Raw genomic sequence first — 12,174 nt, 5'->3', positions numbered from 1 at the left:
GTGCAAACTGATTGAGAGTGTCCAAGATTAGTGATATGTTCATGTTTGGTGGGTTAATAACCTGGTCAAGTGAAGCTGTGAGGTAACAAGATACTAATCTGAATATCTCTGATCTTTTACTACCGTGGGAACAATAACTATCTAAAGACTAGTATATGCTTTGATTGTAATGGTGTTTCATCGGTTACAGATATTGGATGTCAAATCAAAGACATTAAGGTTTATTAAATAGTAAGCTTTGGATTGACCCATAAGAACACCACTTGGTTAGGATTGTCATGGGTGGTTCTCATGTAACACTCTAAGTTGAATCTTTAGACCAATTTCACTATGGGTCTAAATGGTTTGCAGTATACTTTGACTATTCGCCTAACGGACCCGTAATTGGATGACAAGTATGAGTTTAGTTGGGTGCACTATACGCCATACTTAGAAATAATGAGTGAAGCGATGGATTGTTGAATCTCTTATAGAGATTAGATATCACTAGTCACTTGATTAGTGGGATTAAAGAGTGTGTGCTCACATCTAAATGGGAAAATGTGTAATTGTTTATTCGAACTTATAACTTATCAGTTCACTAGATATCAAGAAAATGTTCGAGCAACAAATGAGGGTGGCTTAATTGTGCCTCTTGTTGGACTTGATATCGTATATCAATGAATTACTAAGAGGTTACTATTAGGTTCTCGAAGGTTACACACGAGATTACTGTCTGTGCTGGATTATCATGAAGATCAACTAAAACCTTATATGATCGGTGAGACAAACCGATGTTCATTCTAACTACCATCTCTCGATAAGCCTATCAACATCGCTCGTAGAAGAGACTGGATAGGAACAGAAGGTTTCTAGTAATGTCTTTGTATACATGTCTAACATGATTGCATGAATCTAAGAGCATTACGTTAGTGTTGTGTAGCCTCATATGAACAGAAGAATTCAATTAGATTGAATTCAAGTTCAGTCTGATCCGAGATTAATTAAACAAAGAGAATGGCAAAATTATTTTAATAGAAATTTTAATTTAATTGGATTAAATTGAGAATATAAATTCAGATAATTTTATACATGTATATATATTTAGAGTATATATATATACATATATAATATAATGTGTAAAGAAAATATACTATCGAATCGTCTCTCATTTCGCGGAGAGATGTTATGAAAAATCTTTAGCCTTATTTCTACTTGAGTGATCTTTGGCTAAAATGGTTTTGGGTGTTTTATATTGTTTTTCGCCTTTAAAACACACTTTTAATAAAGTATTAAAGTTTAAAAAAAACCCAACAAAAACATTGATCAATGAATCAAAGAAGAGAATTTGTTGTTTCCATTTACCTATCTGCACGTATAATTCTAACGCGTGCCAAAAATTGAATAGAAAATAAATAACGAGATAAAAAATGAGGACATCATACTTTCTTTTTCCACTAATTAATAAGGAGATAATTTCTACTCAGTAGGGGAATGTAAAGATGACTAGCAACTCTAATAGGTGAGTTTTGACACTTAATCATCATACCTTACTCATTTCTAATAACATCTTTTTCAAAATACTCATTTGTCAAAAATCATCTTTAGTGGTTAGTCACAACTATCACCATTCAATATGTCTTACACGTCATATAATATTTTATTTTATTTTATTTAGTTTTACTCAATTAACCTAGTTTGTATTAATAATATAATTGATAATGAATTAATATTTAATTGAATCAAAAATATCTATTAAAATTTATTATTAATTAATTGTGCATTTGTATCTCAGGGATCTCTAGATCTCTTGAGAGATGAGCAGCGTAAAATCCGAAATATATTTATATTGAACGTTTTGAGAAATTGTTGGTTGAGAAACTTCTTCTGGAAAATACTAAATAAGTGTGTCCCTTATTTTTAATAATGAAGTTATGTAATATTACGCAAACATCCATAATGTCGTGGAATTTTCTTTTATGTCAAGTTCGTACTGACCCACACACTATTGTAAACCAGACTTGAAATACCACGAAAGCTCGTTCAACATATTTGCGTGCACTTTCGTGTCTTTGTTTATAACAAATTCGTTAAAGGTCATTAGCATGTGAAAAACTTTTCATAAAGCAGCTCATTTGGAATAAATACCATCTATTAGTAGTATCCCATGTTGTATGTCTTTTTGTTAACCGTAAATTGAATTGTTCGAGCTATTCCTTGTATATTTTCTTGAAACAAATTCAATTTGTTCAAAACATTAAGGTCGTTATTCAACTAAGCAACACCGAAATATGTGTCATATCTAATGCATGTTCGGAATCAGTTTTCTTAACCTTGATCCAGCCCCGTTTCAAACCTAATGTAAATATAATGCGGATTGAGTTGGACTTCGACAATGTAATTTAGTGTAAAACAAAATTAGACTCGATCCCAATCCAATCTAGCTCAGCACAGCACATAAACATGTCTAATTGTTATCCTTTCATAAATATTGAGACTATAATGATACTATTTTCTTTGTTTATTTTTAGTGTTGAATGTGATCCACGTTTTCTCTAATAAAAACAATTAAATTAGTTGTTTTCTTAATGAATCAATAAAAAAGATTTACGAATAGATTTAATTGAGTTAGTGTGAGTTAATTAAACCAATTGGATGGCAATCAATTAAAAAACTAAAAAAATGATAAACGGATGAACAGAAAAGAAGGAGGATGAGAGGTGAGAAAGACCATTTCATGAGGTATCAAAGTCCACAAGTCAACAACTGTACAAATCTAAGCATCTGCGGTGTCGTTTTAATAATTCAAAAAGTAGTGGTCTGACGGCGTTGAATCTCAAATAGCCTACACGCTTCCAGTTTAGGGAAGGAAACACCCAATTCCTTCCGATTTTCAAGCAATCCCTTCCTATAAATTCAAACCCTTTCTTCTCAAATTAAATATCTTCAATTTACTCTCTCAATTTTAAATTTTGTTTCCTTAATCGAATCTCAGCAGCCATGAATTCTATGTTTAGCTCCTTCGATGCTCTCTCTGCTGAGTTATTGGGCCGTAAATTCAACTCCTATGCTGCTTCTGCAACAACCGTATCGGTGAAGACGAAGCCGGAGGGGAACTTCCCGTCCTCCGCCGTAGAACCACCACAGCAGCAGAAGAGGAAGATAACACCAAGGTTTGCGCCGGAGCTTGATGGACTCAATTGCTTCGAGACCCTTGTTAGTTACTGATTTTTCGCAATCGATTCATGTTGATGGGAAATATAATTTTGCCTGTAAATAAGAGTTAGAGATTTTTTCATTCATCCAGTATTGTGTATATGTGGAGTTAACTTTATAATTTTGATCTTTTGTAGAAGTATTTATTATTAGAAAATTTAATTTAAAAATTATATTTTTTTATCTGTTTGTAAAAGTATGCTTTTATAGTTTTATTATATTCGTCGATCTTAATATAAGATATGATTGGGCTTTAATTATTAAAAATTTTAGTTTAATCGGTTCCATGACAATAATAACATTAATCATAATTATTTATAGTGTTAAAAATATAATTTTAGTTAAATCAAATGAATACCCTCTCATTTTATCTATCTTGATTCAATCCATTTCACAGTGATGTCTTTCTATATAAAAAATTTTTGTTAATACAATTATGTTTTGGTTCAATCCATGTGTTTGTATAATATTTTTATTTAAATTGTTTTTTATTTTGGAATTAGATAAAAAATTATTAATTGATGCAATTAATATTCCATCCATTTCAAAATAATTATTATATTGGATCAAATCACATATATTAAAAAAATGAATGATTTACATTAAATTTATAAAACATAGACTCAAATACATTTTATCTCTCTTTAACCTTTATTAATAATTTCATTTTTATACCGCTAATTAAATTGAATCAATGTTATACATTAAAACATTTCATAAAAAGTGCAATTAATATTAAATTTATTAATAAAAATAAAATAAGAAAAAATTGCTTATTAAATGATCAAATATGACAATTATTTTAAAATGGATGAAGTGCTAAGGTAATAAAATCTTTTAGTTAAAATTAATAATATTTTTAATTATTGAACATTAATCTTAAAAGGCATTTATCAGAGTATAAATAGTAGTATTGTTTAATTATTGACATTTATCAAGGAGCAAGGAGTAGTATTGTTTAATTATTGAATATTATTCTTAAAAGACATTTATCAGGGAGCAAAGAGTAGTATTGTTTTAATCAAAGTTTTACAACTAATTTTCTTGTAAAGGTGGACTAGATAAAACGAATAATGTTTTTATAATCGAATTTCATATTTACAATTAAAGCAGTGTTTGATAAAATTCAAAATAAATGTTGAAATATAAACAATAAAATTTAAATGTTAAATATTAGAAATACTGAAAGTATTAAATAATTTTCACATATATATTTGTGATATGATAAGATTAATGATTGAAAAAACATTTTGATTAATTATTTATCAAATCGACTCAATTTATTAATATTCAGGGTAAATTTACATTCTACTAAAGATAAAATTATACCGTTTTTAAATATTAAAAATAAAATTACTTGTTAATTGTTAACTGTGAGTCCCTTTTATCCTTCTAGGAATTTTGTGGAAGCCTCCCCTTACATAATGCAGCTCTGAAAATGTGACATCCGCAGCCAACTTGAGGAGGGATTAAAAAAAAAAGAAAAGAGGGATGCATCGGTACAAGGAATAGTGTAAATATCCTTGAGAGTCGCAAAAGGTATGGGCTGGATGATGCAAATTGCAAAATAAATCGGCTACCCATGTGAAATTCCCATGCCAACTACGCAACAACACAATATAATACTACTGTTCTATAATTATGGGGACTGTCTAGTTCATACTAGACAATTTCAAATCATTACCCAGAAGACTGCTCCCTGCTCCTGTCAAAGGCGGAGGCCGGTGCACCGAAAATGTTTGCATGCTTGGCCACCGAGAATAATCTGGTCTAGATGACATTGCATTTTTCGCATTCTGGTATAAGATTTGGGAAAAGATAAGGCAGAAGAGGGAACACATATTTTATGAAGAATCTTCTAACTTTTCAAAAGCTCGATTTCTCTCTCTAAAACTTATATTGACATGTTAAATAAGTTGGAAGCTTCAGTTTTAAATAGCCCGTTGGAGGTATTGAAATGACGTTGAAAATGCATTACGTTTTTTTCGGATTCAGCTAACCTTTTTTTGTTGTTGTTAAAAGGGACTCTTAAGAGCCCAGAAAAACAGAAACAAAAGAAAGAAAACCAACAAGACTATCTATCTGCTGGTTATCCAAAGAAAAAAGGTTCCACAGAAACGTCTTCAAACTTCGTAAAAATCTACAAATAAGTTCCCTGTAAAATTTGCCATCCAATTTCCTGCTCTATTTCATTTCCGAAAGATATGGATGAAGATCAGCTCCCAATGCTAAAACTTGAAATCTCAATAATGCTTCAATACCCAAGCATAAGGATGATGATTATTAAAAACTCCAGTAGAACAGTCAAGAATCAAGCTCAAAAATAACTTTTTTGAAACCCTTCTCTCAAGCTAGTTGAAGCCCGAAATAAAGATCCTAAATCTCTGCAAGAACAGCTGAACAAATACCCAGATTAATACAAAAACCACCTAACCAGACCCCCTTAGAGTCACGGATAGTAGAGGCAAACACGGGGTTTCCTTTGTTCGACCCATTCGAATTCATTTTGACCCAATCACCATCGAGAGGGTGCCATTACATTGGCTGTCAACACAATTTACAAAAATCACCTATCAATGTCCAATACAACACTCAATGTCCGACAACACGATTTACAAAAATCACCTGTCAATAGCTCAGCTAACACGGTCTGTTCAACATAACAGGATGTGATTTAATTTTCGTCGTATTTATATCATACATGATATATAGATCGCATATCACAAGTATAACATGACAACCCATTTTAACAAGCCGAAAAATTGGAGTTGAGCAACATGTAGTTTCATTTCTTAAATTTATTGCACCACAAGGAATTGCTACATTAGCCAAATATATATAAACAAAAAAGAACCTGAGTGTTTCAGTTATTTGAGCAGCTTGAGATTGAATGATGACATTGTTAAATTTAGATGAATACAGATATATGATGTTCTCCCTTTTTCTCGTCCGAAGCTGCACCAAAGCTCAAACATAAGGAAAAATGAATGCTAAGGTTTCTCCCGTTGGCAGAGGGGCACGTTAGGAGAAGAGATGCTTCGAATCGTCCAACCGTTTCTCAATTCTATGTAACATCTATCAACTGTGTCCGTCACGTTAGGAATGATACGAAAAATATTTCCAAAATCACTCACAACCTCCTTCCAATGTTTGCGAATCTTCTAGCCACTCCGAATATAACTGCCTTAGTCAACAAGCCCCTGTCGAGAGTGCAAGCTAGAGCAACCGCTCCGCCAATTACTAGTAGCTTCGGTATGTTCCCCCCTTGTTTCTTGGATGAATCCTGATTATCAACCTCTGAGGAACAACTACCGTTGCTCTCCAGAGATCTCACATAGTCCGGGCTGACTTTGGTGTTGATCTGAGCCATAAAAGCAGAACGTGAAACTGGGCTTCCGGCAGCTCTTTGCTTCTGGTATATACGTAAAGCAGGGTCGAACTTCTTCACAGCTCCCCACATACCCTGCCGGACTCCAAGCTTTGCAATCTCCCAAGGAATACCCATGTCTTCATAATGGAAAAGTAGCACCTCGCACGAAGTCAACTGACCATCCCCTTTATTTGATTCAACTGGTCATAACCAACAGAAACACATCTTAGAGATATGAATCTTCAACTACTAATACTGTTAAATGAAACATAAATAAATAAAATAAGATAGTTACCAGCACGAATGCACCAGCTCGAGTAGTACAAATCAACACGTCTTGGTTTATTGCGTCTCGGCACAGAGGAGCAAGGAACTCCCTAAAAAATTTAAAAGCAGAATCAAAATTTCTACCTTATTTCAAATTTTGGAGCAATGGAAATTGTAAAACAAGACTAAACAGAGACGCTAAAATTCAGCCCCGATCAAGTGACACCAACTGATAGGAACGAATTACCAAACACCAAAAAACAGTCCATGTGCATAAATTTAAGGTAAAACCAGGTACTCGATTAGCGAATCAATTAACAACATACAACCGCCACATATTCTCACAAGATTACACATGAACCAGAACGGCAAAGTTCTCAATAAATCTAAGTATAAAAACAAACATTTAACATTCACATTACATCCTAAAGCTGAATTATAATCAACAAAACATACAATTTAGTCTAAAATTCCTCAGCAGAATGGCATAGGGCAAAGATTATCCATCTTTCTCATACCTTTGTAACGCAGTAATACATTCGACCTGATTCCCAAATTCGACGACCTATGATGTATTCTCTGTCACTACAAAAGAACGGAAACTGCACCGAACATAAAAGAACATAAAATTAGCTCAAAAGACCTCAAAATCAAACATTGTTTTCCAAGAACAAGTCAAACACCAATCTCCTACCTTGCGTATCCACTGGCCGACAATGGTTCCTGTGGTAGGACACTCCTCTAAGCTTGAAGCGTGTATAAGCATGTCATCCCACTTCAACCGATATTCATCATCCCAAAAGAAGTCCCTCACCATTTCAGGCGTTGCATCCTCAAAAACAGTTCGGCTCCGGTACTGCGGTGGACCACTCTGGCAAACCCATAAAACAATCTAATTAACAAAATGGTTCGCACAACTCTACCACTGACCAATTCCAAGAAAACAACACCGAAAGCAGCTGAATTCTCAGAGGAAAAGAAACAAACCTCGAGGTCTCTACGCCAAGCTTGATAGCTCATGGTTGAGGTAGAACGTTCCATCATATGAATCCAAGCAGGACCTCCATCTTTCTCTTCCACAAGCTTATATAAATACTCCAAATCTTCTTCATTCACAACATTGGATTTTTCGTTTTCTAACCGTGATGAACTATAAATTGAAGTGGGGAAAGGGTTAGAGCAAAAGGAATATTGGGCAAAACACCAAGATTCAAACAAAATTATCAAAATTGACAGTTTCAAAGTGTTCAAACCTGCAATCGGCATCGAGGTCAGGCTGTGAAGAGGAAGAAGAATTGATTTGAATCCCGTTGTCAGCAATCCAAGAGATACAACCAGGCAACTGAAACTTCAAGGAATTGGAGCTAGGTATATAAGAAGATGCGCCGGATAAAGGGAATCCCTTAGAAACGGAAGAATCAAAGAATTCTCTACCCAAATTCGCCCATTTGGGTTTCCATGTCCATCCTACCACCACACCCACAAGAACAGCAATCCATAAAGGAATGGTAATCATAGCAAGCTCAGTAAGGATATCCCCAATTGTGGGTCTCTTAAAAATCTCCAACAAAATCGACCACACAGCCATTAAATTAAACTACACCCAGACGAAGAAAAGGGAAAAAGAAGAAAAAACCCTCGAAAGAATCGAATTAAAAAAGATGCGTTAAGCACAGCGATTAAACGAGGGTTTGAAAGAAAGAAGAGAAGGAAAACCAAAACCAAAACCCCAACCCCAATCCCCCCCTAAAAGCAAAGTTTGGGCTAGAATTGAAAAGGGCGCAGAGAGGAATAAGAAGAAGGGGGGGAAATGTGAGAGGTTGCAGAGAGAGGCAGCAGAGAAATGAAGAAGAAGAAGAAGACAAGGAGTTGGATAAGGATTTCAGAGATAAGCGGCAGGGAGACGTGTAGTATAGATTGCCGTAGGGACCAATTGGAATGAAATAAGCAAACGTTAGGCTTGTGTTGTTTGTAACAGTAACGATGTCGTTTGTAACAGTAACGATGTCGTTTAGATGAAATGGGAAAAGATAGGATAAGTTTTATAGAAGGACTAGTCGTAGTTTCTTTATTTGCCGCGTTCTCATTTTTCACGTTTGACATTTACAAAGACGATACTAGTTGAAATTATATACTAGTACTACCAATAAAGTTGTTCAGTGGTATGAGTCTTACGTCGTCGTTTAAATTGAAAATTCCAAATTTGAGGATTAGTTACATGGTAAATTAGACCCATGGCCGGTGAACCCATTTTAGGTTATAGTCACTGAACTTAAATTCTTAACGGTATGACCACTTAACTTTATATTTTTAATATTGGTGGTTACTCAATGCCTTAAAACGACTATTGACGGTCTTAAAATAAAAATTCGAAGAATTAATGATATTATAAGAAACTTTAATTCTTGAAAATTTTTGTTTTGAGATTATTTAGGTGTTGTTTGGTTAGGAGATTGTGTGAATTTTTAGAAAGAAAAAGATCCGAAAAAAATGTGATTTTGGAAAATAAAAAATGAGGTTTCATGGTAAATATCGTTCTGAACAACTTTAATTTTTTAATATTTTCATTTTGAGGAGTTAGTGAAAGCTGAATGGCTACCGGTATTAGAAAGTATAAAGTTAATGGTCATGTATTCAGAATTGAAGTTCAGTGGTCACAATGTTAAAATGGATAAAGTTGAGTCGTATGGACGTAATTTACCCGTTGAAATTATAATACCAATTAAGTTGTTTAGTGGTATGAGTCTTACGTCGTCGTTTACACTGAAAATTCCAAGTTTGAGTTTTTTTTTGTTTTTGTTTTTTTTTTTTAGGCAGCAAGTTTGAGTATTAGTTACGTAATAAAACTAAATTAGGCAAAAAAGATATATTTAAATAGTCAATCAACAATTTCGAACTAATTAAGTTGTTATCTAACATTAATTGCATCTTTCTTTCAAAAAAAACATTAATTGCATCTTTAAAGGTGGAAATGAGGTTTCATTCATTGCATTTTAGGGGTATTAATGAGGTTTTAAATGTTTCTTGTAATCATGTTAAACATATAAATAATTATTTTTTGAATTTGTTGAAAATGCAATTTCAAAATATATACGAAATAAATAATGATTTTTTTACCTAACAACAAATTTGTTTGATAATGAGAGGTTTAAGAATGGGTTTTGCTATTGATCGCCCCTATTTTCCTTACCGTCGCCTCCTGTTTGACATTTTTGCCCTTTTCATTTTTCATTCAAAAAACTGAAATTCTCTCAACCACGAAGAACAAAACGAAGAAAAATCATGCCTCCAAAACAAGGAAAAATAATTGAACATTTAAGTTTCGTATTTACCAATAATCTGAAATTTAACGAATTTAACTTCAAACGGAATTTTTTTTTTCGTTAAATTTGCACTAAATGGGTAGCCCATACGGTCCGATCCATGGACCGATAGCATAAACTACCCGATTTCACCTAGGCAAAACGGATAGCCTACCCGATTTCACCTAGGCAAAACGGTAGCCCACCCTATTTTGCCTAGGCAAAACGGGTAGCCTACCCGTTTTGCCTAGGTGAAATCGGGTAGGCTACCCGTTTTTCTTTAGGGAAAATAGATTTATTTATTTATTTATTTTAATTATAATAAATATTAATTATAGATAAATTACGTATTAACGCGTGCAATACATAATTTACGTATTTTTTATTTCCAATCAATAATTTATATATACGTTTTTTCTATCAAGTCAATACATAATTTACGTATAATTAAATTTACGTTCTAAAAGGTAAATAAATATAATTTACCAAATAAAAATTAATTGGACACTTCAATACGTATTTTTTATTTCCAATCAATACATAATTTATCCATAATTAATATTTATTATAATTAAAAAAAAATAAACCCATTTTTTCTAAAGGAAAACGGGTAGTCTACCCGATTGCACCTAGGCAAAACGGGTCGCCCACCCTATTTTGCCTAGGCAAAAAGGGTAGCCCACCCGTTTTGCCTAGGCAAAATAGGGTGGGCTACCCGTTTTTTCCTAGGTGCAATTGGATAGGCTACCCGTTTTGCCTAGGTGAAATCGGGTAGTTCATGCTATCGGTCCATGGACCGGACCGTATGGGCTACCCATTTAGTGCAAATTCAACGAAAAAAAATATTCCGTTTCAAGTTAAATTCGTTAAATTTCAGATTATTGGTAAATACGAAACTTAGATGTTCAATTATTTTTCCTTGTTTTGGAGGCATGATTTTTCTTCGTTTTGTTCTTCGCGGCTGAGAGAATTTCAGTTTTTTGAATGAAAAGGGCAAAAATGTCAAACAGGAGGCGACGGTAAGGAAAATAGAGGCGACGAATAGCAATCCACCTAATAAATGATGATATTGAAGAATGGTTAATTGTGTGTAAACTTTGAAACTTTAACCATCAATAATAATCAAAGGGGTAAATTATATTCCTAGCGTACAATTTTTACCCTGCACATAAAACTATATAATCTTTTGGTGACTTCCTACTAAAATATATAGCCGGTAATTGTGATCTGTCAACGCGTCACGTCAGCAATTTGACCTACCTAAAAGTTGACCGATCAACACGAAGTCAACGCACCACATTAGCAATTTTGACTTTTAAGGAGGTTAAATTGCTGATCTGATGTATTGACTTTACATTGACATGTCATAATTACCGGCTGTATACTATAGTAAGAGATCACCAAAAGGTTGTATAGTTTTGTATGCAAAATTAAAGAATATACATCAAATATGAAAAATGAGAAATATTGTACACGATGTACATAATTTACCCCATAATCCAAGAAGTGAAAGTTGGGGAGGATGCAAATTTTGTTATAACATAATTTGCTAATATGGGTTTACTTTACTATTTTTACTTTTCTATAAATCAATATTATCAAATTGTGTTTATAGCTGAGTTACGGATCATTTGAATCGGACTGAATTGTTAAGATTGGTTGGACCGGATAACGTAGTAAATAAATAAATAATATTTATATATATATTAAATATATAATATATAATTTAAAAATATTTTTATAAATTATATATATCCAAAACAAATTATAAACAACTTTTGGTTTGTTATTTTTTGTCAACTTGAGGCTTAAATACATAACGGATAAATGGAGTTTAGAATAGCTTGAAACATGTCGACGTATTCTACGCCATAAGATCTTTTTAATGGTATATTATAAACTCAAAACAGACAAGTGATGAATAAGAAATTGATACTCAAAGTGAACCACTTGAAATGGTTAGGAAGAAAATAAAATGAAATTAAGCATTCTCATCCCACATAGGAAAGAAATGAGAATCTTAACTAGTTTATAAGTGAT

General features: G+C 33.1%; 1 protein-coding gene across 1 annotated transcript; it reads right to left on the bottom strand.

Annotated features, from left to right (window-relative positions):
- Positions 1–5,963: 5,963 nt before the first annotated feature.
- LOC136210915 (uncharacterized) lies at positions 5,964–8,881 on the bottom strand. The gene is made up of 6 exons (XM_066002377.1): positions 8,086–8,881; positions 7,820–7,982; positions 7,527–7,703; positions 7,351–7,434; positions 6,861–6,942; positions 5,964–6,765 (listed from the first exon to the last, which is right to left on the bottom strand). Exons 1-6 carry the CDS (start codon positions 8,418–8,420, stop codon positions 6,326–6,328), a joined length of 1,281 nt encoding a protein of 426 aa, XP_065858449.1. The 5' UTR covers positions 8,421–8,881; the 3' UTR covers positions 5,964–6,325.
- Between the last annotated feature and the right edge of the window lie 3,293 nt (positions 8,882–12,174).

This window comes from Euphorbia lathyris, chromosome 1 (assembly GCF_963576675.1).
Source record: "Euphorbia lathyris chromosome 1, ddEupLath1.1, whole genome shotgun sequence".
Lineage (NCBI taxonomy): Eukaryota > Viridiplantae > Streptophyta > Magnoliopsida > Malpighiales > Euphorbiaceae > Euphorbia > Euphorbia lathyris.
The sequence above is the reverse complement of the archived record's forward strand: the minus strand, read 5'-3'. Positions and strand labels throughout refer to the sequence as shown.